The sequence below is a fragment of the Dermacentor variabilis genome, chromosome 4 (genome assembly GCF_050947875.1).
Source record: "Dermacentor variabilis isolate Ectoservices chromosome 4, ASM5094787v1, whole genome shotgun sequence".
NCBI classification, from domain to species: Eukaryota; Metazoa; Arthropoda; class Arachnida; order Ixodida; family Ixodidae; genus Dermacentor; species Dermacentor variabilis.
This window is the reverse complement of record NC_134571.1, coordinates 178,056,850-178,082,287: the sequence shown is the minus strand read 5'-3', so window position 1 is coordinate 178,082,287 and position 25,438 is coordinate 178,056,850. Positions and strand designations below refer to the sequence as shown.

General features: G+C 48.0%; 1 protein-coding gene across 2 annotated transcripts in view; it reads left to right on the top strand.

Annotated features, from left to right (window-relative positions):
• The window catches only part of LOC142579966 (arginine kinase), a 101,699-nt gene that overhangs the window by 8,096 nt on the left and 68,165 nt on the right, over positions 1–25,438 (top strand). Inside the window, exon 1 of one of the 2 annotated variants that reach the window (XM_075690654.1) lies at positions 5,772–5,878. The exons of the other annotated variant lie outside the window; for it this stretch is intronic. Coding sequence (XP_075546769.1) covers positions 5,787–5,878 — 92 coding nt within the window. The 5' untranslated portion in view covers positions 5,772–5,786. Of the gene's footprint in view, positions 1–5,771; positions 5,879–25,438 lie in introns of those variants that run through there. 2 annotated transcript variants of the gene reach the window in all.

Here is a 25,438-nt window from a genome sequence, read left to right as displayed (position 1 = left end):
TCAACAGACACCCATCTACAAAGCAAAGTGGTTTATTTCATTGTCTGGCCTACATCACTCACCGCAGTGGCCAGATTTGCTGTGCGGCAGACAATTGGTGGATTGGTGGCCTGCGAATAGGGCAGCGTTCACTGAAAAGGAAATCGTCTGTACCGGGAGATTTACAACACGTGGCGCAAGTGCATCTTGTAGCCACAGATCCCGTGCTCTAAGGAAAGCACACGTGTGCTGGCACCTGTGCGTGACAGAGTCTCGCTTCTCACGGAGTCCTAGCTTAATTGTAAGCCAGATTCGCATTCTCTATAAGGCACCCCCTTGCATAAAGCCGCGCGAGGAATGTCCTTCAGGAAAAAACGAGAACACCACTTCCTAAGACCGAGCATCAGCCTCATAGGGCAATCGCGTTGACTGCGCAATCAAGAATGCTAATGTTTCGGCTAGTTGACGCTTCATTCGGAGGGGGAAAAATTGCTCTGCGCCCAATGGGGTGTCATACGAGTTGTTGGTGTTTGTGTTGCCTTCTTTTATTACCTTTCATTGTTTGGTACGACTTTTATTTTTCTAGTAGTATGCGCTGACACCTTGCATTACCGCTCCACTCGAACGCGCATACGTCATTTCTGTCAGAACCCGATACACCTGAAGCGTCGTTCACATGAAGGACAGAGTTCGTGTCGCAGTCCCTCGTATAGTGACGAATGCCACGTGTCACCTCTAGGCCATGACTTAAGACAAAGTCTAGTTGCCGGCAAGCATCTACATATATCGTGGGCGCAGGAACAACAGCGGCGCCTAGCTTTTGGGCTACGGTCTACAGTTGCCAACGTTCTTCGAACTAAACGGCGCTGTCACTTCAAACTTACGCACGCAGAGGGGCTAACGAACTTTGACGCGCGAAGCCCTCCACCGCTGAAGTGGACGTCGGAGCCACGCCGTGCTTCTCCGCTCGAACCGTTTCTTGCGACGACGTGTTTGTGTTCTCAACCCGGGGTCGGTTACCGTTGCCTTAAATACGCGTTGGCTACAGAACACCAGAAACGTAAACAAGTCGCAGGCGACACGTCGCTGATCAAAAGTTCGTGAGGCAAGCGCTGTAGTCACTAGGATCCCACATCTGGGCTGTTGCAATGCATCTTATTGTTGTGAAGTGCCTTTCGAAAATTAAACAGTGGTTGAAAGAGCGGGGCATTTGTTGCCACGTGTCTAATATTTTTTAGTCATTATATTCCCTGAGTGTCGACTGCGAGATTACGTTTTCGTAATCAGGTTTCTTTCGTTATAGCTCCAGGGCCAGCCATCTTGGGGCAAAATATTGTCACGTGAATCTACTAAACGGGACTGTGAGAACACTGAAACAACATTCCTTTCGCGCTCAAGCTGTCCTGTTTCGTGCAATTATCTTTCTGGCCAAAGCAACGATCTCATTATGTGGTACGCCGCAGTGGGGGACTCCGGAATAATTTTGACCACCTGGGCTTCCTTAACGTGCACCTAACTCTAAATACACGGGTATTTTTGTTTTTGTTTTTTCGCTTTGGCGCCGTCTAAACGCGGCCACCGTGGCCGGGGTTTGATCTCATGACCTCGTGCTTAGTGCCAGGTGAAGAAGTCAACGGTGACGGAGGCGTACGCGAGAGAAGAACGTATACGATAGTGTAACATACCAATTCAATCACGGGCGTTTTCTTTTCCGATAATTGGAGCTCTTGCACCGCCTTTTGGTGGGTTCGCTTCCTGGTTGAGGCCTGCACGTACCTCGTGGGAGGAGCTTTGTGTAGAAGCTGTAAGAGCTCCGTGATTTTTTTTTGTTTTTGTTTTTTGCGTTCACGAAAGAGGCTGATTATTGTGTCCCGTCGATCAAGATTTTGCCCTCCACTACCACTTCACAGGAACGGTCAAGGAATATCTATTGCTTTGTTCTACCACCGCAGCCGCCCGGTGGTAGAGAGCTCGGGCCAGCTCGTGCGCAGCCTCATTGCCTGATACAGATTCGTGCGCGGCTGTCCATATAATGGATATTTCTCTATTAATTGGGTTGCCGAGGAGTATGCGTCTCGCCTCCTCCGATATTCTTCCTTTACGAAAAATTCCAAATAGCTGTTTTGCTATCTCTAATGATTATGTTCGCCTGCGTACCAGTGCAAGCGAGTGCTATCGCACTTCTGCAGCCGTGCTTGCATGTCTAGTGCGTGACGAGACCGTGATTTTGGGTATTCCGTCACCGTCTACGACAGCCGAGACTGCGGCCACATGCCTACCGCACGCTGCGTCTACGTAGGCTACCTCATCAGCTCTTTTATCTGTCATTCTTGTTATTATGGTTGTAGCTCTGCGCTCCCTACGTTCACTGTTTTGTGTGGGGTGCATACTTCTCGGTAATGGCGCAATCAATAAATGTTTTCTTATGTCGGAAGGGATGTCTGTTTTTTTCACGCTGGCCTCTGTCAGTCTGGAGGCCCATCCATCCAAGGATGGTCCTCCCGGTGTCTGACTGGCTGAGTCGTTCTAGCTGCGCTATTCGGACTGCCTCTGTTAATTCTTGCCATGCGCTGTGCATACCCTTCCTGTGTAGGGCCTCTGCTGAGGCGGTTATGGGAAGCGCTAGTGCCCGCTTAGTACATCTAATTATGGTGTCGAGTTTGTCACGCTCCGCTTTCTTGATGTTGAGAAAGGGGGTTGCGTAACAGGTGCGGCTGATGAAGGCTTCTGCCATCTTTAGGAGGCTCCATCTCCTTGAGGCCGTGGCTTTTGAGCGACACCCTTCTAAAGATCCCCGTTACCTGCGAGGAGCTAAATTGATATATAAATTAGAGACGTCGCCTTTCACAGGTACATAACATATTTCGAAGATGAACCGTGTAAATCTTTCAGAAATACTTCCCCGCCAGGGCCTATTGCGAGTAGTTTCATATTAGCACAGGTTAGCGCTTTAATTTTCTTACGAAATCTCCTTCAGGATACGGCACGTTCTACTGAGACTGTATTCTTTTTCGCCTAGTATTTCTGGTTCATCTTCAATTTCGTCTCCTATCAACTTTCCTTCTTCCGAGATGTTTCTTTCAACTTCCCTTCAAAAATGCGGATAGGATGTTCTTGTATATACCTACGCGGCTACATATGCAATGTACACGGCACGTGGCTATGCATACACTGTGCATACACACGCATACGCATATCGCCTAAGATATTTCTACATGCTCAAAGTTTCTATTTGTTGTGTTCTATGTGCACGTTTATCTTTATAATGTTATTCTTAACATTCATCCGATGAAAATATTTGCTGTTTATTTATTTCTTTTTTAATAAGTGTTCTTCATCCTCAATAAAATAAATTGCGCATTCCTGTTTTTCTGCTTGTTAATACAATTAAACGCCTAAATATACGCTTTCGATGTGATGTCCTGCTGAATTGGCAGTTGTTTGGTGCACTCATTACTTTGAACATTTAAAAAGGAAATAAAGTTATTAGGCGTTAGCTACAGAACAACACCATGCTGAAGCAAGGCATGATGTTAAAATTGTGCTTCTTTGAACGAAATGAGAGAGCGGGGGAAGAGGGTGGAGTGGGGTGTCGCAGCAGGCCATCGCCCCGGCTGCTGCTGACCCTGGTGTAGTGACAGCACTGATCTTAATGAGCCTTTGAGAAAATAGGTTATTCTGAGGTTGTACGTGTTACGAATGTTGACCTCATTATATTCTGTTCCTACCAGCCGTAGTACTAGGGTTTTAGTGAGAAATTGTGCAAGCAGGCACGGCAGGCGGTGTGCAAAATTCTAGCTTGTTTACCTTGACTGAAGACAGATATGCACTGGGCGTACTGCACGCCTTCGTGGGCTGAACTTATTTTCCTACAAATTGTTCCTTAAACGGTACTTCTGTTACGAGCCGCAAGAACTAATGAATTAGGCGAAGTATTGCGGGTGTATTATGCGGTCACTGAATTAAGTACACTGCCGCCCAAGAATCCCAGCTTCCAAGCTCTCCAAGACTGCATACACAAGATGTTTCACCGCCAGCCTCGACGGTTTCAATTGTGGACGAACGAATGTGTTGCGCATCATTGTCCCCTCCACCTGCTAGCAGAAACATTCAAGGAAATAATTCCGCCAAGAAAATCCCCCCTGCGAGTGTTTGTCGTGATCCACATATAACAACATCATTCCTCAGCAGGCTCTTTCAGTAGGTGTCCTTCCCGGCGCGAATACGCCATGATCGAGTAAATGTACAAGCTATGTTGTGTTAAGAGCAAGAAAATAAGGTTTTACCGCGTCCAGGGACGTCTTCCGGGCCAATGTGAGCTGACGCATTGCGACGCACTCAGACGACACACATTTTTTTTAGTGTAGGAAATCGACGATGAAGGATATCCCTCCATCCTTTCCCTTTTTCTGCCACGATGAGCACCCTCTGCCGTTGTGTTCTCACTGTAGCGGTTGCACTGAAGTGATCATCGCCGGCATCTGTGAATTACGGAAGCAAGGGCGAAGCTTCGGGCCGATGCTAAAATTGCCACTCTGCTTAGCACGTTGCATTATGTAGTATATACTGAATGCGAAAAATTACGTGCCTTATGCGAAGAAGTGTGCAATATGTAGCTGCGACTTAAGCAAACAGGAAGTATATGTTGTATTCAATGACAGCCGGCTCAGGAATTCTCAAGCACAAAAGCGCCACTACGTGTCATTAGCGGGTATGTGCCAACGAGCTTCCGCTGCCGTGCTGAGTTGAAGCGTTTGCCGCTGCCCCCTACAAGTGGACTGCCCTCGGTGTACAAAAAAATATCGCGCTCGTGTCGTCATTCGGCAGGCTGGCCGGCCGAGATTTCCGGGGGGTGCATGAACACAGAAGCGAGCGAGTCTGTGCGCTGTAAATCAAGCGCCCTCTTCTGTGCGCCGGCGTTTATGAGTTTCCGCACCTTCGTTGCGCAGCAGGAGAGCCGATCAGAAGCGGTCACGTACTCGACGCACGGGCGCTGTCACTTCGACAGCCAGGCATGGCGCGCTCACAGCAGCCAACGATGGGGCGAACGAAGACGTCTTTCTACTGCGAATTCGCGCACGAAGCTGACTGACCACCACTACACCGCAGGGGGGTTCCCTTTCTGGTCAGTCTAGAACAACGAGCACGGAATGCCGTTCAGTACACCGGAGAGTTCCAGGATTTCGTTTGCCAGCTGTCTTCAGCACTACCGGTGATCGGGCTCCACAACTTCTTCAACACGCCTGAAAATTGAAAGATAGAGCCACGTCACCTTTTCTGGAAAGTACGCTCCTCACATCGGAATGAAGCACGCCAGCAAAGAAATCCAGTAGTAGGAATAGGGTCATTAACGTGAGTATCTGCACTTCGTTATCGAGGGTCAACTCCAGCTTCGAACTGCCTCGATCGTCCCAGGACATATCTCACTCGCCCATTCAATGGAAGTGGATGTTCAAGAAAAAAACGTGACATATATATGCAACGTTTCGAAACTCCGCAACATGGGAAATCGTTATTTAAGTCCTAGTTTGCTTCCAACAGCATACAGCAGGCTGTCTTTCAACATTCTTCGTTCAGCCGGTCCTAATTAAAGTCTGATGCAAGGGGATGCCTGATATCGGCTATCCTCATGGAGTTGTGCAGAAATGACGATACTAGTCTGGCCTTCCTCGTAGCCCCGTCTTCCACCAGACCCCCCCCCCCCTCCCTCCCATCGGAAGCACATCACTGCGGCGCAGCATACGACGTCGAGGTTTTGGCAACACACGGTGGCACCAGTGCCAACGGTGCAAGGACCGAGTCCCGCCATGGCCGCCTTCCTGAAAGCCTCTGCCACATTGACTTCCGCGGCTGTCCTCCTGTTGGCCATCTACTGGGCCTGGGACGGAGACATCTCGTGGTGAGTGCCGAAACTTCGACGGCGTCCAGCAACGTTGGTCAGGAAAACATACATCAGTGTTGTCTAAAGGACAAGAGAGTAACAAAGGCACTGCAGCCCTAAGTGCTAAGCAGCTGCCACGCAAACCTTCCCGCCACCCACCAACACCTATCACACGAGCGCTCGAATGTGTACAGAAGCAGTGCTCGCAACTGGTTTTCGTTTTGTCTCATATCGTGAATTACATTGGTTGCGCGCTCAATCGTGGTCTAGAGATCCAGGTAAGAACAAATGGGTAGAGGTCAAGTAGTACTAAGCCTGTTTGGCTGGCCCGCTTTTCAACAAATTATAGATTCATACACAATCTTGCTCACTACTTCGAACATAATTTCACAGTTTTCCCTATTCTGGTGCAAGTTCTTCTGTTCGGGTTAAATTTGTCCCCAGTAGCAAAGCAGAAAGTCAGGAATAGTCAGTCTTTGTAGGCATCTTTTTTTATTATTATTAATAGACATCGCCAATGGTATAACCTCACTCAACGTGGTGCAATGCCAATGCTGTGAGAGGAGGGCAAAATCTCTTTGAACAAGAGCCAGCGCAATGTTCTTTGCGTAAACAACCTTAAAAGACTGTAGTAACAACTACGAATTGGTCGGTATTATGCAGCTATGGTGAACGAGAACCCTACCACTCATTTAGGCGAATTTCCTTGCGCTATAATTTTAGGAGCTCACCGGTTAAAACAAAATGTTTTGAAGGAGTACGCGAGGAGGAAGCGTTTCCTCCGTGCCATGCAGTAAGGAAGCGTTATTGTAAAACGCATTCTGCACTGGTATGCGTGAAAAGCCAGAAATCATGGCAGTACGATGCCGTAAACAGAGATGTGGAATTCTCGGGCATTGTGGAACTAACGCAAAGAGAAACTCAAAATGCTAAAAGGCTTCCTAAACTATTTCACTTCACAAAAACAAATTATAAATGAAGTTCGGATAAGTGCGTCGTTATATTACTCCTCCTCAAGAACTAGATGCGTTTGTGATGACATCAATTTAGCGCCTGTCGTTCTAGTCGTTGAAAAATAACAACGACTGTTTACAGTGTCTCAGCTGTGCCGATGTAAAAGCGCTTGTCATTTCTTTTTTTTTTTTTAGCATCCAACGCGCTCGTAGCTGCTCGGCCGTTATTCAAGCACAAAGTACAGAACAAATTTTCTCCGCGACAAAAACACCGCCCCCCCCCCCCCCCGGCTTTCGTCCTCTTTGTTCCCGATTGTCTGGTTCCTCTCCGTCGCTTTCGGAGCAGCCGGAGAGTTCCTCTGTTTAGAAACAACAAGCGGATGCACCACGAGGACCAGCAGGAAGGAGCACAGAATAGCCTTGGGCGCAGCTCGGGGTACCAAGATAGTCCGCGCCGCCACCGCCTGCACAACCTTCTGGAACTGCGCCAGTCGGTCGGTGGTGCTCGAGTGTGTGGTGGCTGCGGCGGGAGTGCGGCGGTGTCTCTCTCTCTCTCTCTCTCTTCTTTCTGCCTCCAGCCACGACGCGCTCTCGACCCGGGAATAGTACACACGAGAGCAGTGGGCTCTCGCGGGATCCCGGCAAGGACTTGGCAAGGGCGTCCGAGCCTGCCTCCGCGCCTAAATCTTGCTTCTCCTCTGATCAACGACCCCGGCAGGGAAACGAGCGCTACGCATTCCGCGTTCGCAGCTGCCGGGACCAATGTCTGCGAGATTGGTTAAGGAAGGGAAGGAAGGTGTCTATGCGGAGGGCATATTGGGAAGTCGCGTGATAACCGCCGGCCAGGAAAGTATGGAGGCGCAGCTTGCATGTCGTTGAAGACCGGTGTTACAGTCGCAGCATATTTTTCGCTTTATTCGCGGGGTGATCGGTTTTCATTATTACGTTGTTTTTTTTTAAGTCGTCTGTGGCGGGTAGCATAATTCTTGTCGTTGAGCTGTTCTATTCGAAGAGGCGGACATTACTAGCACTATAATTCGAAGCGCATATTAAACTAATTAACTAACATTCACTAATTAACGTCCTTATGCATTACCTTACGGCACGTATTGCAAATGACGAATTGTAGCCTGTGAGCTTCCAAGATGCATCCTCTTAAAATAAATTTGCAGTATTCCACCAGTTTCGAGATTGAATTTCTTAAATTGTAAGAAGAAAGCCATGAGGGTTCCAGCTACTTTTGTGCTTGAGTGCATAGAAAAACGTTTTGGTTAAATGAAGTGTGTAGAACAAAAACATATTTTTGTGGCCAGTTTAGTGGAACATATTTCCAAACTGGCATCGTTCTGTAAATTCATCGCAATTTTAGATGCCTTGCAGGCTCACTGGCTACAATTCGTAACTTGTCATTTGCACCTATAGTAACTAATTGAGAAGCTAATTAGTGAATTTTTCGTAATTGGACGAACATGTGTTTTGACTTATCGTGTAAGTAATGTGAGCCTTTCAGAATATTCCAGCTCAATGACTAGAATCTGCAACACCCGATTTTTAAATATTACGGAAAACTTAAACATGATCACCCCATTTATCTAGCCGTTTTCATTAAGCTTTTTTAAAGGCGAATACGTCTATCACTGAATAGCGTTTTTTTTTACGCCATTAGTAATACGTTTCTTTCAGCGATTGACAAAAATGTTTAGCTGATCTGATCAGACTTTAGGTTATATTTGCGGCGAATTTCTTTATGCGGAGGAAATAAGCGGCAGTACTTATGATCAGTGCTCTTCTTTCGTAATGTAGGCGTTGCAATAAAATTTCTATTAGCTTGATTCGTTCACTACGTTTTATTTCCCAAAGCAAGTTTATCTTCTTCCATTGGCACGTCCTTCTTCTATAGTGATGTCACTATCGTAATCAATACTAGCCGTACTTACAACGGCAAATTTTCTGTATTAGAACACATATGTAGTTCAAGTTTCTTTTGCCGGATTCTGGCTACGTATCTACAAAATAGTTATATCATTCACGAAAATTTTACATTTCGGCTTATCAGGAGTCCTTCCAAGAAACAGCGGCAAAACCTGTGCTGAGCCTCATTTTTATTCGCCTGGCACATGATCGGCGTGCCAGGCGTGTTAACGCAAGAATTCGGACGTTTGTGCTTGTCCCGTTATTTGCGTTTTTTGGCTTTATTCCTTTCAACCTTCTTTTTTCTGCGCTTGCGTCGTTAAGTAGCCCAAATTTTGTTCAACGCCCACGGATAACCTCCGCACAGCAAAGTCATATCCAGCCCAGGCATTTTACCCCCCCCCCTTTTTTTTTTTTGCCGTTCACTCGCACTATAGTTGCGCGCGATGCTCCTCCGAAAAAGAAAAAAATATGTGTTCAGCTCTGGCACAGCCCCAGAACCTTCTGCAGGACTTGCCTCACGCAAACAAGACAACGCTGTGCACGGATATATTCAGGAAACCTTCCCTGGAGGGAGGGGGTCGGTTTCAGGGACCGCATGCCAGACTGCATGCCTTCGCGTGCATTCACACAGCTTGAACGCATAGCTGTATACGTCTAGAAGCTCGTGTGTACGAATTTGTCGCCGAGACGCTTCGCGCTGGTTTGAAAGCGGCCAGCAAAATGTTTGTCATGGACGATTTTTTTTATTTTGATTCTGGGGTTTTGCGTGCAACAATCACGATCTGACTGTGAGGCGCACGCCGTAGGGGGGGGGGGACTCCGGATTAATTTTGACCACCTGCGGCTTTTTAACGTGCATACAAGGCTCGGGACACCGGCGTTCTTTGCATTTCGCCTCCATCGAAATCCGGCCGCCGCGGCAGGGATTCCATCCCGCGATCTCATAGTCCGCAGCGTACCGCTTTAGACGCTAAGCCACCGCGACGGTTTCGCCAGGGGCGAGAGAGCAAGCGAGAAGATGTTGCAGCACAAACCGGTGCAGCAACATGCGCGAAATTGCGTATTTTCTTTAGCACAATCATCCCCCTCTTTATCAGCACCCGACTCCCCCCTTATTCAGGACGGATTAGACGATAAAATAGCTTATACGTGAGTATAACAGCCCTTTTTGTATTGGAGCGTCAGGTGTAAAAGCACTAGCCGTATGTATTTTGACGGGTCTGGACACAGTTTCTCGTGTGACATCTGGAGAAGCGCTTTAACATCAGCAAGTAGGATTTTATGTCGAGTTGAAGCGTAGGGTAGCCAGCGGCCGTTTATCCGGTTAGCCATCTTTGTCACACTATAAACGACATTGGACACATCTTAAATTGCTCTAAAGCTGTGCAACGCTCCTTCACCGATATCGTAAATAATGCCATCTTTACGTCTAATGTAAGCACGCTCACAAGCTGTCGTGTGTATATGGAGAGACGCCACACGTGCCCAATGCGAAAAAAGAAATACTAATCGAGTTGTGTCAGACGGCTCAGATCCTTGAGTTTGGTACATTTGTAACGCGGGTGACACGTAAACGTGGGACTGTGAGAGGTGCGCTTGTGGCTGGGCGTTTTGTGTGCCCGTATACGCTCCGCATATGTAGAGTGCGCATCGCGAGCATGCCGTGTGTCTGACACGGTCGCGTTACTCCCACCGCCGCCTTCCGTCTTCCTTATCATTTACGCAGGCGAGGAGTACTGAGCCTAATACAAGCTGTTCCAGTCAAACTCGTTTTTCCCATGGAGGCGGAATGCGAGAACACTCGTGTACCGCCAATTGGACGCACGTTAAGGAATCACAGGTCGTCAAAATTATTCCGTAGACCACCGTCATGGCCCGCTTCATAATCAAATCGTAGTCTTTGGCAACAGGAACGCCAGACGTACTTTAATTTACACGATTCAATTCGTTTAAGCACAATGAATCTCACCTTTCAACGGAAGGACATTGCTGGCATGTCTTTTTTTTTTTTTTCAGCAAAGCTCGTCGTCCGCGTTCGTTGCCCGCTCCGTTTCGTCTTCCCTGTGTTCCGCTTTATTTCCACCTCCAAATCCGATGCCCTGCGCCGCCAGCAGAGGTAACGAAACTACTTGGCTCTTTAGGAACTGCTGCAGCTGAAGTCCGGAGACCAGTCAGCATGTCCCAATGGACTGCGAATGGGTTCACCCAGTGGGGCCCGGATGTAATGTGCACGTTCCAGAAGCGAGTGGATTTAAAGTGGACAAAAGCATCAACCGCTCAGCAGTAGAGATAAACTTCCGACGTTTAGAGCATTGGTGGGAAAAAAGAGGCACGGAAGCGATTGAGACGACGAGGTGCGTTACAGGCACAGGTAGCGGATAGAGATATTTTGTGGAAGAGAAAAAAAAACAGTAAAGAGATTTAGACCAAGAAATATGCGAGAATGACAAGCATGTATAGAACACCTGAGTAACTCAAGCAGGCTAGGTAACTATTTGTCACCATCCAGATTCAAAGGTGATGCCAATAAACCACCATCGTCTTCTTTATCGTTACTAGCTGCACCATATCCCTGATCGAGCAGCCGACCATACACTGCGAGAGAGGCGTGTTCGTTTCATTACGGGATTACTTACTCGAGACCTTGTAACTTTTGAGCACGCGCTATATGTAGACATGTTGAACGTTCTGCATATCTCAGGAGAGGTCGAGGGCTACAGACCGAAAGCTATCAGGTGGGCGGCAAGCTTTGCTCCCGCTTATTTTCTGGTTGCTTACCTAGAAGAGCGAATAAAAAGTCTCAGTTTCGCCTGATACCTTCCAAAGCATTGAAAGCGATCGCTCAATGCTTCGCCCTGCCACTACTGAAATTAATTGGCAAAACCAAATCGAATACACGAATGTGCATGTGCCTAAAAAACATCGGTAAGCTCGTGTCATAGAGGGCTAATTCACATTCTCTGTTCGTCTAAATGTACAACAACCTTAGCGGCACATATGAGCACCGCCTATGCTGTTGCAAAGCACGCGTCTGTTTTCAAGAATGCCTCCGTTGCAAGCCGACGAAGGGCGCCAACTAAAGCCTAGTCGCTGTCACTGAAGAAAGTGACCGTCAGTAGTTTCAGCGACTAATCACGAGTCGTGGGCACGGGCCGTGTTCATGAGTGAACAAAGAGGAGGAGGAAGACGGAGAGCACGCTGTTTGCGGGGTGCGCGAGCCGAGGGGCGACTGGCCCCGTCCACCCGAAGCCGCACCTAAGGCTTGTCCCGGCGCAAGGCGCCGGATGCAGCCGACCGCTCTGCAGGACCGGGCGCCGGAAGGTCCGGCCCAGCGCTGACCCACCGGCAGTCCGGCCGCCGGTTGTGTCGCGTCGCAGAACGGTGGCTCCGTGACGGTACACCGCCGCGGGCGGTCAGTCACTCACGCCTCCGCGTGATTGTTCCCATCTCTCCCTCGGAACGGCGACTAAGAAGCAGCCATGAATGACCCGAACCGGTGAGCGCGCTCTGTTTAACTTTAACATGATGCGCCTTGTTTTTGTGGCCCACGCGAGTTCAAAGCCAACCATAAAGAGTGCGGCAGCTCGCTTCGTTTCCAGCGCGATGGCTCTGCCAGTAGCGGCAATACGACAAGCGTAATTTGGGAACTTCACGCGCTTTTGGGTACGTCCGTATCTGACCTCCTTCACGCTTACTTGGACCACTCAATATGTGCCACTAGGTATGTGGCCGAACAGGCAAGTGCAGAATATACAACTTCGGCCATTGGGTATGTGCGACTGGGCATGTGGCACTAGGTGCGTGAACATTCTTGGTCACTCCTCCACAATGAATATTGCTCTATTCGGTAGGTGCCCAGATAGACAAGCAGAACACGAGGATGGAAGTAGAGAAGACGGCTACAGAAAACTGAAGAAGTCGGCTACAGCAAAGCGAGAGAAGAAGTTGGCATCAAAAGCCGAGTGTGGAGAGACACGAGAAGTGGACTGAACGGGACCACGGCGTGCACTGAGCGAGGACCTTTGAGCTATACAGAAGTGAAGGTGTCCGTAACAGAAAATTGAAGTCGGCTACAGAGAAGTGACGAACGGGGCCATACGATGTGTCGCTGCGTTGCTTCAATGCCAATGGCAATGACGTTGACATTCGTCGTGAGGGAGGGTCTACCGGAATCAGTTGTTTGCAAGGCGCAATTCCTGAGCACCAAAAAAAAAGTAGCCAGCCAAAGTGCTGCCAAATAAGCGCGAGGACCACTCGTAGCATTCATACAATGTCGCAAGAGATGAACGTACTGGCAGCGTGAATCTTGTCACGGTAGACGCGATACGCTTTATCGCGTTCCTGTCGTCGTGCTAGATGCACTCACATTACCACGGTGTTAACGCATCTAGAACTTCCACGTGAGTATATACGCGCACGCCTTGTAAGAGTCTACACGTCAGAACCTATTACTCTAACACATCAAATTGGCGTTTGTTGGGGCGGCCAATGAGGATCGTCGCGGGCATGGTCAATCACAGATAGCCAGTACAGTGCAGTATCGCCCGCGCTGCCTGATGGCACACGCTAGCAACGAGAATGTTTTAGTGTCCTGTCCGTAGTATGTCGACACTCATCGCTTACTCGCACACCTCGGCGCTGAGGCTATACAGGTGGCAACCGACACCGGGAGAGCGTGCAGTCCTCCACTGAGCCTGCAGAAACACGCCACGACGTCCGCGAGCCTGCGATACGCGTCATAGACGCATAGAATAACGGTGCGTCGTGACGTCACTGCGGAACGCCGTGTGGCGTGACTCCTCGGTTTGCTCTTTGTTCCACGCGTCCCGGAAACGCAGTTGCGCACAGCCCGGTTAGGTGAACCGTATTATATGTCTGCTCTCGCCCGTCTCCTGAGCAGTCCCTGTCCAAGAAGACGGCGCTCTCTTGTTTCGTCTCTCTCTCTCTCTCTCTCTCTCTCTCTCTCTCTCTGTGCATTCCTTTTTCTTTCTTTTCGCCAGTAACTAGAACTTTTGCCGGGTCGAAGGTGCACGTCGGAGAGCGCCTCATGTCAGACGACCATGGCCCTGTTGGAACCACACGCTTCGTCGATGTGCCGCGCTGTCGATAACGGAATGTATTATAGTGCGCTCCAATGGTTCCTACCACGCGCCGGTGCGGTTTGCAGCTGTGCGGAGCACTCGAGAATGGAGCCAGAAAGCGCGTGCCAGAGCCAAGCGTACGCAACCGCTCCCGGAGCAATCGGAGGAGCGACGTGACGGGAATTCCGAGGCACCTCCTAGTAACTGGGCTAGTTGGTAATCCTACTCGGTAACAGTTTCAGAGAGCCCCAGCATACACACTCCCTCACACGCCTGCATTAACACACAACGAACACTCAAGAGAGGATGCCCATTTTTTTCGCACCATTGTGTGGGTTCTGGGCCGAGCTCCCAGCAAGAAGGTGAAAGCGCTGCCGTCCACTCTGATCCGAAGGGGAACGCTCTGAATTTACCGTGCGAATGTGTTTCGAACGTAACGTTTGAATCAGCGAAATGTAAATAGCACCGCCAGAGCGATTTAGAGTTCTCTAAAGCGACGCTTCGAGTGTACAACACTCTCAAAGGACCATTGAAGCGATTGTTTGAGTGGCGAAGAACAAGATGTTTCTTCTTTTCTGTTTCAAATGCCCTTAAACAACCTTTTCATTTTGAAAGTGGGCCTTATACTCAAACGCCAACGGAATTCAAGGACCATGAATTTCCGGCATCCGCCGTACCTAGAGTTGGCATACGATGGAGCGGCACATAGTATCCACCTTTTTCTTTTTCACCACTACACGGTTGAGCAGTAAACCAATCTGATAGGTGCTATCGGGGCCATTGAACTTTATATTGAAATGAGCCTGCGGTTTTCTAGGTGCAGTGACTTGGTCATAGGCTCATCTCCCGTCTCCAATGTAACGCTACCTGCTGCGTATAAGTAACGATTTAAACCCTTTTTTGCACAACATTCATGCGTTTGCTGTTTCCTTTACTCCCTTCGCCGTAAGCACGTAACCATACCTCGGTGATATGTATTACAGCTTATTGTTTGTACAGAAAGAGAGAAACGCAAGCAGTCCTTCAGGCGTGTTGAAAAACTCTCAAATACTACCAACATACTAACAGCTGGTTCTGACTTAAACTAATAGTTACTACTTTTGTCAGTGACTTATCTACAGAGTAAAGCAGCTCAACATTATCACGACATTGTGTCGGGGTTCTAGAAGTGCGCATGCCACGGTTTTTGTCCACCAAAAAATTGGCTTCCGTAAGCCTGTGTTTTCCTTTCCTCGACATACCATGCCACACACGCAAGAACTTCTGCAGTGACAAGTTCTGCTATGCGTTTGCGTTGGCAATCATACCACGAAGCGCATACGCCTACAAACAACTTGTTTTATACTTTGTGCTTTCACGAAGCGCTACGCGATAAAAAAAACGTTTGTTTCAAAGAAACGTTATTTCGAGCATACAAATTTGGGATACTTGGCGCTAGGGCGAATCACGGCGGTTGTATTGCAATAAATACATGCCAGTGAGAATTCATTTATAAGTGTCATTGCATAACGCGTATCGTTCCCTCAGCAGTTACGTCACTAACAACGCCAATAATGAAGATGCGCATTCTTCAAATTTTTCCAGCTTTCACGTGGAAGTGAACTCCCTCACAAATGTCAGCGTCTCTCCCGGGTAAGAATTTCGGAGAAAAGCGTTTCTTCTATTGTTCAAGCGTCTGAGAAATATGTCCCTGTGACCAAGCACAGAAATATTTTAGCCGATCGTATTTACGTTCGAAGAAGCACTAGCCCTGCCTAACGCAAGCGACGGTCTAGGATGTTTACATTAGACGCGACCATTCCTATCAAACCTCGTTGAGCACTTCATATATTTTGTAGCGTGTTTTCGCAGAGACTCTCTTGCGTTCTCCAATATATAGGACTGGGTTCCAAAATTACACTGACCAACCAGCGATAAATATGATATTGTGCGCCATATTCCAATGCAATTTTGTAACAGAAAGATTAACTAATAAACTTTCCCAAATAAATATTATAATGAGCATGTCGTAACCACATATTACAATTGGTCAACACCTTAAGCATGAAGTTTCGCTTGAAGTTATACTGCCAATGTCAGTATTTATAAATCATAAAAACTCAATATCTACAGGGGAAATGCATTGCCGTTCAAGTGAAAAGCTTTCTGTGTATTGTATTCATGGACACTGCGGAAACATATCAGCTGGAACTGAAATGCATTTCAAAGCAGATTTTAAAAAATTACTTTTCGAAAGGGTAGCAAGTCCCCAACAAATGTTATGCGTTGTGTAGTGGTTCACTTTGATCTCCCTGTTACAACACGCCCCCTGAAGAAAACCATAAAGCGTTGACCAGGGCAGTGTTGTTAATGAATAATTTGATCGACAATTATTGTGCTAAATTTTGATCTCCGCCACTGCCACGAAACTTGATTAGCAAACTTACAAACTGAAATCCCAAGTTATTTGTGGCCAAATTCCCAAAGCGCATATATATATATATATATATATATATATATATATATATATATATATATATATATATATATATATATATATATATATATATATATATATATGTGTGCGTGTGTGTGTGTGTGTGTGTGTGTGTGTGTGTGTGTGTGTGTGTGTGTGTGTGTGTGTGTGTGTGTGTGTGTGTGTGTGTGTGCTTTGGCGTTCAATAGTTTCCTTTTGTAATCATATGCACAGCATCAGGGCTGGCTGTAATTATGTTTGACGGTCGAACAGTTCGTAAAAGCCAGTTTCAGACAAACCGGATGGTGCGCATATTATACAAAACGCTTTGTGAACGCGGGCCTTGAAAATTTTGTCGCCGAATTACACGGTACAGATAAAAGGTCATAAAAGCTCTTGCGTCCTTTTTCTCGTAGCAATAGCACATATTAGTGAATAGATTCCGACTGCATATTGTTATCCGCATTTTGTTATTTTGAATATTGATTACACGTGCATGTTGTTATCGATAACAAAGCGACTCCTCGCACTGTCACGCTCATCGTACCTATAACTGCTACACCCATCATTTCTTCGTTCTCCACGAAGGCCAAGCTGCTGATGCCGTTTTCCGAAATATGTTCGTGGCATAGAGGAAACCCAACGTGCGGCGAGCAATTTCCAAATGGAACGAGGCATCGCCCTGTCGCCATTGGCTTTCTTAACTGCAGAAACCAGTGTCTTGCGCACTGTTGCCTGGTATTGGCAGTTTGAAAACCTTGCAAATAGTCAGGCAGGCACTAACAAAGACGAGGAACCGGCGGAGCGATTCACGACTTCATTTGAGCCACATCGACGCACCAAACGCGAAGAGCTGCATCCATTATGCACGAAGTGGTGGGCACAAAGAGGGGGTCAATTTATTGCGCACACTCCTCGCAAATTTCAAATCCGTCGTGCCAAAGCTTCTGACGTCAACGCATCTCCTCATTGGCCGGCGTTCTGGTACCAGCCACAAATTTCAGCAAAATAAAAAAAAAGCGGCACGCTTGACGCGGCAGTAGGAAGTCCCGGACAGCACTTGCCTATAATGAAAGCTTTCCGAATACGCGCCCGGAGATTCGTAAGAATTTAACTAGCGCAAGAACTACAGACAATTTGCATTGACCTCATCTTGGCCGCCATTTTTGAGTATTAGCACGTCGAGAATCTGCATCAGTGAGAAACGTGACGACAAGAAAGACGTACGTCGTGCAAAGAGCGACGAATCGATAACAGTCATAATCCGGTGAAAACGAGTCACTGCCAAAAAAGCAAACCGATGAACGCGTAATGATACAGGGCACTGACGTCATCGGGGCCGCCATATTCGGGTACTAGCACGGTGAAAGGCTGCTCCCTTGACGTCACGTGCGAATGATCCATATTTGCGAATACGGATCCAACTTCACTTTTACGCAGGCGGGGCCGAATTCACAAAGCTTTTTTTTTTTGTTCCTAAGTGCTTTACGCGATTGGCCGGCCACCTTCGCTAATAATATCTTCAGCATCACGATTGGCCGGCATTTGTTCTTGCGAACAGTTCTGTCGTCAGTCAGTCAGTCAGTCAGTCAAGAACTTTATTGAGGTCCTGACAAGTTTTAACCCGTTGGAAATCCCCCCCGGGGAACTACTCGGGCCGAAACCGTAGGCCACGCCCAAATCGGCACGGGAACGTGGTGACGCTTCGCCACTTCTTGGGCCCTATGGACGGTCTTGAGTTGGAGTATGAAGTCCGGGCTTTTGAGGGCTTCTTCCCATTCGGGCTCACTGGAGAGGGGGCCCTTTGGTAACGCGGTACATTGCCATAGCATGTGCGAGAGGGAGCAATAAAGTTATGGGCAGTCTGGGCAATTTGCCGGGATGTCTGAGTTGTAGTGACTTAGTAGTCGCAGGAACTTTTCTTTTTTCCGGAACATTGGCCGCGAAGCATAGCGCGTCGCTAAGCTGCCTAGCTCCACGTATTTCAAGAGCGCGTTACGAGCCACTTCCCTGCGCGAGCCTCTCTTCCTCTTGGGACCCCGCGCACCACAGGCAGGGCTACAGCCAGACGTTCACGCAAGGTGTGCAGCAGTCGCCCAGCCACACGAGCACCATGTCGGTCATGTCGCGCGCACCGCGGCCGATGTTCGGCCCTCCGGGCGGCTTCATGATGCCGCAGCCACCCGGCATGATGTACGGTCCGCCGCCCAGGGCGCCGTTCGGGGGTCCTCCCCCGCCGCCTCCGCTGCCGGGACAGTTCGGGCCGTCACCCTTCGGACCCCCGCAGCCGTTCCCGCCCTTCGCAAGGTCAGGCCTCGCAGCCAGCCCGAGTCCGAAACAGAGCGATACTGAAAATGGAAAACGCTACGTGAACCTACAGTGATTTATTGTGTACAACAGTGGTCGGATAAAGTATGTATGTGCATGGAGCATTATCTGGCTCCAGGTGTATGAATAACACGATGCACATAGAAAAGATGTGCGATAGCAGCGCATCGTGTAAAAACCTCCACATTTATCAACCTGTCGTAAAATGGTAATGACTACGGACCACATGCATACATGTTATTGGTCTGCTCTGTTTTTAACGACGAAACAATTGAGTGCAAGTTTCGGTTGCAGCAGCGAACGCAGAAAGCGTGTCTGACTTCAGATGCATCCCTTGTTCAAGCACTATTGAGTATCGATGTCATCTTAAGTGTCCGCGTTCCTATGAACCACTGCCTTGTTTACAATGGCATACATAGATCTTTCATAACGCAACTGCGTATTTTCTTCAGCGGAACAAGGTATTTTAATAACACAAAATAGGAACGCAAATGTTTCGTTTGGATTCTGCCCCGTGACAGCAACCCATACACTGACCTCATGGTAACGTAGCGAGTTTGTGTTTTCACCCTCTAGAGGCTTGCTTTTGCGCCGTTAAAATTAATGAAATCTGCCGTGTGAAGGGCACTTTCGTTGCTTTAGAATGCACAATAAGGTTCTTTTACAGATGAACACTTATCTAACCTCGACCGCTCGTTTTCAATATACAAGGCGTCATGAACAGCTGGTGCGCTTAGATTTTATTATGACGTACGCCCGTGGCGTTGCTCTCACTCCATTTTTGGCACTCCGAGCCTTAGCTTGCAGCACGACTGCCCTGTTTCCAATTCGCCCTCTCATAGCTGTAAACCAGCCTACATTACAGTCCTCTTTTAGGTTCACTTTGTACGCTCGTGTAGAGTTTGTAGGAGCATGTCGTCACACAGTGCTGCGAAGATTCCTCGCGCTGTCGCACCTCAGGCCGAGCTAGTCTTGCAATGTGCACGCAGTTTGCAACGGTCGGGAGCAACCGTAATGGTTGAGGGGTCGACACAGGGCAGCTCCTCGAACGCCGGCTCTCCTAGAGATTTCATTAGCCAAGTCTGTCGCAGAGTTTACTGAAGGAAAGGCGTTCGCCTCTTTCTACTGCAACTGCCCTCCGTATGCAGACCAATAGAGACGTGTGTGCCTGATAAGCGCGACGTGCGTGACAACGCTGTTAAGTTGGACAAAACTAACGAAAAGAAGCCAGGTGAGTTGGCCTCACGTAATCCGGCTATTTTCCCATGTCTCCTCCTCTACCGGTTGTCACGCCTTGCCACTGAGCATTGCTGCGACTACCCGAGACACTGACACATGTAAGGTAAGGAGGAGACCGCTTTCTAATTTTCTTTTTTAAGGTAACATGTCTTCTACTTATTTTGTAATTGTTGAATATATTCTAATACCGAAGTATTTAGTCACCACTTCTACTTTATATATATATATATATATATATATATATATGGTAGAGTTCAGCTTACCTGGTGCAATGTATTGCGAGGAATAAGAAGTGTGGAAGGACGCGGCAGAAGCGCTCGCTTCCACAAACTGTTTTATTCGAAACAGGCAGCAAATTTGCATACACACAGATGGCTCTCAAAAGTCTAGATGTCGTGCGCACAGTAATCGACGTTACACAAAAGATAACTTTTTTTCTTTTCTGATAGACGCAGGGAAGTGAAAAATCGGGCTATCAATTGTCCCAACTTCAGTTATCAACTTCATAAATTTTGGCACCTTCAGCTATCAACTTAGTAAGAGTGCATGTTTTATTTATTTCTCATCTTTTTTTAAATAGTAGCATCAACAACATACGACACATACGACACGACACATTGTGCATATGTGTGTTTTCAGAAAGAAAATATTTCTTAAGTTAGAACATTTGTCGTGTCTTTCCTCTGTCCTTCTCCTATTTACGATGTCGTTTTCAATATTTCAATATGCCGACTTTTCATTGTCCTCTCGAGTGCCTCAAAATTTCAAGTTAACTGTCGGTCATTTCTTGTATAGCCCACAGCAAACCTACACAACCCGTACCTAATGCGGCTAATAGTTCTATACTTCAACACGATAGTTTAAGACACCTAAGAGCGTAAAGGAGCGACAAGCCTCCGGCCACGAAAACAGGGGGTGGCAGACGCTCGTTAAGTGCGCTTTCTCCAAACTGGTACGACGCGTGTCGGCGCGAAAGAACTAAGCCTTACCGACACGTAGTTTTGTAGCTGTATTTACTTGCATTTTTGAAGCATTTTTGAAGCTCGACAAGACGTTTTTGTTTTCCTTTTTACTTTCTTTTTTGCCTGTAAAAGGGTCATACTTAGCAAAATGAAGATCGAGAAACACTAGACAAGAATCCTTACTTGATGCTAAAGTCGCCTTGCCATGCCGAACGAAAATAACGCCGTTGAAGTCATTTTGACGTCATTGCACGGAGAAAAATTTGCCGACTTAGTGTAGCAGTACGGCTAGGTGCAATGATGTTGCTCGTGAACAAATAAACTAGTGCGCTGCGCAACTTCATTCGGGATGCGGTCGCTTCTGGAAGCTTCGCCATCACAGGAACCCTATACGGAAACATTCCGTACGCCATTAGAGTAATTCCATATATTTTCCATACATTCTTGCGGAATCTATATATATATTACAAGTAACTCCTGCGCAACTCCATGACATAACAGTTCGATAACAGTTGTGTGGCACCTCGACGCCTGCAACGTGGCCGCGTACGGCGAGTCCGCCAGGTGTGCAAGCGCAACTGCGAAATTAAGAACCGGAAATTATTGGAATGCATACACGGCAAGGGGCCAGTTGGAAACAGAGCGAGCCAGTGTATCGCGACATCATAACGCTTGCATCCCCTTGGCACCAAAACCGAAACTTGTCCACAGCGTTTAGGGCGCTCTGACTATTGCCAGAATTTCTTGATGTGGTCAGATAGCTTAGGCTTCCTTCAAAAAAAAAAACGCAAGAAAAGGAAAACGGCAAGGCATCACTTCTATAGCACACATGAAGTGGCGGCGCTCGCTAGCCGAGAGAGTAGAGACCACAGCGAATTGCAGCTTGATCCCGAAGGCCGCCACCGGAGAGGTCCCGGCGGAGCTACCGCGACCTGCGGCCGGAACCGCGGCGAGGACGGGACGACCGGGACGGCAGGCGGCCGCCCCCGCCCGGCCGCTACGGCAGTCGGGAACGACGCGGGGACGAGGACATCGGCGACGACGACGACGACGCCGGTTCGGCCAGTCGGCGGCGGCGGCGTGGAGGGCGACGTCGTAGCCGCCGCAGGAAAGAGGAGGAAGGCGACGACGACGAGGAGGCGGACCGCCACGACCCCTCGTGTCCCGTCAGCAAGGCGAGCCGCGAGCGCGCAAGGCGCGACGAGGAGGAGGAGGAGGACGAGGACGAGACGGACAGGCTGGGACTCAGGAGGCAGAAGTACGTCTCCACGACGTCGGTAAACGCATTCTGAAGAGAAGGGACGCCCTGCGCTCTCTATGAGCAGCATTACATGTCACGCGGGAATGCAGACAGAGGGTATGGCTCTGGGAAAGAAAAAAAGAAATGACGACCCCGTGAAGCGCTTTCTTTCAATTAAAGATACGGCCTCAGGGAATCCGTACGTAACCTCTAGACTCTGCAGGATCTAAGTCTCGGCCAGTTGTTGAGTCACACTTGGATAATCAACGGCGCTACAAAAGGCACGTGCAAAGGTCGCGGGCGACAGGACGGACGCGAACATCTCCCGTATCTATATATTCGGAACAATAATTAACTTATAAGTACAGTCAACGGTCCGGTGAACGCGGTAAACGTACCGTTTACAAAGGGAATAGCAAAGCGCGAACGCGAACTGAACTATGAGATGCGCGCACTAAGCAAGATGCATCTATTCTTGTACTAAATAACGTCTGTTGGATCTTGGCTTGGGATCTGCCATATGTTCTTTTCTTTCCTTCTTTTTTCTGCCCGTGTCATTCTTCGGCCTTCGATTTTCTTACGCAGCTGGCACCTCAGTGTTCTTGTGAAGACACGAGAACCATTCGAATGAAGTCGTTACATCCGAATTCAATCTCGGGCGTCTTGCTTTTCAACATTATTTAGGTAAATTGAAGGACGCGTTGAACACCGTGTCACGGGGTTCGGGAGCGCTGGATCTTCGTTACACTTCGACATTGGTGGCGTTTACATAAACATGGCGCGAGAGGGCCGAGTCAGCAATCCGGCTCACCAAGTGGGACGTTGATCGCATTTACATGAACTCGCTTCTCACGGGTGTGGACAACGCCGGCACGCAGCGTCGTGCCGAGGCATCAACGCGTTCGAACAGACTTCTCGTTGCCGCAGCCGTCTGCAGCAGCTTATATTTCGCGGCTGTCCATCTAGACTGGACATTCGACGACCGAGACGACTCGACGCTCGACGCTCGCTCAACGCAAACCTACGGTGTTTACATGAACTCGGCAGGCCCAGTCGAGCCCTACAAGACGACTTGATCCCCTTTTAGCCGGGTTTATGTAAAACGCCCAGTTTCAAACGGCGCCTATGTAGACGGAAGATTTAAATGGCTAAGCATTTCTGTGCCTACCAAACGAGGAAACCTGTCCGTCACGTAAGACGAATCGCTATAAAGAAAATAATGCAGAGAACAACCGTTTCTATGCAGGCTTTGTTGAAATATTTGGTAATAGTGGAATAAAAGCCATCTCTAGAACCACATCCAGAGCCGACTTGGTGCATTGTAGACATCGGGAAAATTACGATTTTGCGGAAATTTAATGCCGAACACATTGCGCTTCGGTGGTCGCGAGATGCGCCTTACACGTTTCTTCACCGACCGTAATGCCACCGACCTATGAGCGCTCATGCGTTTCACGTTGCGCAACACAGACATATAAGCAGTCAATGACTTGATAAGGGTGGTAGGGAGTGATGAGGGGTTATATGGGTCTTATCACGGTTGCTAATGGCTCGACGCGGATGGACAAGGGGCTAAAGAACGATAAGCACTTATAATGGTTGGATCAATTTTGATGTTATTAGGCACTGATAACGGTTGACAAGGGTCGTATCAATTTATATAAAGTTGATAAGGACCTATAAGAGTTGATAAGGGTCGAATCTTGTCCGATAAGGTTGATAAGGACAGATAAGGGCTTACAAGGATTAGATCGAGTCTGATAATTTTGATAACAACCGATAAGGGTTGATAAGCGTCGCATCTAGTACGATAAGGTTAATAACCACTGCTAAGGGTTGATGAGCTTTATACTGGTCGAGCCAAGTTCCATACCACTGATAATGACACCGGGCGACATGGATATGAGCAAGTGCCACAACGCTTACGCACAGTTAGACAGCTCCCATAGGAGTGTCTGCGTGTGTTTTTCGTTCCCAATGTCGGTTCCGTTCACCAAAATGGTTCTGTTCCGGTTCAACTCCGGGGCGACAAAATAACGATTCATACCGGCTCGAACCGTTTCAAGTTCATTTGCATAACCAAAAAATGACTGCAGCCGAACAGCACAAATTTATTTTGCACAAAAAGTCGAAGCCGCTGCTAAGCTGCACTGAAAGATTACACTGTTTGCTGTTCAGACTGCACGTAGTTATAAAACAATTATGCAGATCCACCACTAATGCTGGAATCTGTAAAGCGAAGCTTCATTGGAGAGAGAGAGAGGATAATGCATCGAGGAAACGCAGATAGTCCTCTAGCCTGCTACTCTGCTAAGAGGGAAAGAGAAGATGAGAAGAATATGAGACTGAGGAGTAATGATGAGAGAGGACAGGCAGTAGGATGCGATTACTATATACACGTTTCTGTTCGAATGGCCCGTTCACAGCCTTGTATGTAGGCCTATGTTAACTGCATATTCTAAGAGAGATTTTATGCCTCACTTCATTGATATGTACGTTCAATGGCCCAGTAGCGTTTTTGCCCTGAATGGCCCACTGTTAGTTGTCGCTAAGGAAGAGGTCAACGCCTGTCGTTTAAAGTAATACTGGGCACAACCAACAAGTATATGTGCTCTATTTTCTCGTTTACTTTGCTCGCATCGAAGTCTGGCAAGCCCGCGCCTAGGATGTGGTGCAAACATTGTCGCCTTAACGCACTACGGCGAAAACCGTAATAACGGTTCTACTGATTTTAAACTCACAGGAACATGGTGTGTATTTAGAAATGAGGCAAAAGAAATTGAGCCACAAGTACAGACAACGCATGGATGAAAAGCGCTAGGAAAGATCGCCAACCGGAACGAAAAACCGTTTCTTTGTTTTTTTTCGTTTCGCTCCGGAGTTGAATGAAGCTATAAAGTTCCGGTTCAGTTATGGTTCTAGCAAGAACAACGGTTTCCTGTTTTCTTTGTTTTGTTTTGCGTTCAGATCCGTCTCGATACCCTGGCCGTAACACTTGCAGCATAAGCAAACGCTTCTCCGACTGAGAAGCTGCGACCACATTCGGGAGTATTCTCGGTTTGCTGTTCTAAGAACTTTGGAATTCCGCCATGTTGTCTGATTCGGCCAAGCAGGTGTTTTGAGTCAATCAGCGAGGCCGTCCAGCAGGCCTGCGAACCAGTCAGGGCTTATGAAGTGATCACTATAGACAACATGGCGAAATTTGACTGTGCTCAGAAGGGTGCGTTCAGTTAACGCCATCCAACGACTGACACGTGTATTAGAGCGGGCCAAAATTAATTGTTGTGACTGTCGCTTAGAGAGCCGGTAAGCTATGGCATGTCTGTTGGACGTGATGAAGGCTCGGACTACGGCATAGCGTTAAATGAACGGCACAACGATACGACGCCAGGTGCCGAACAATACG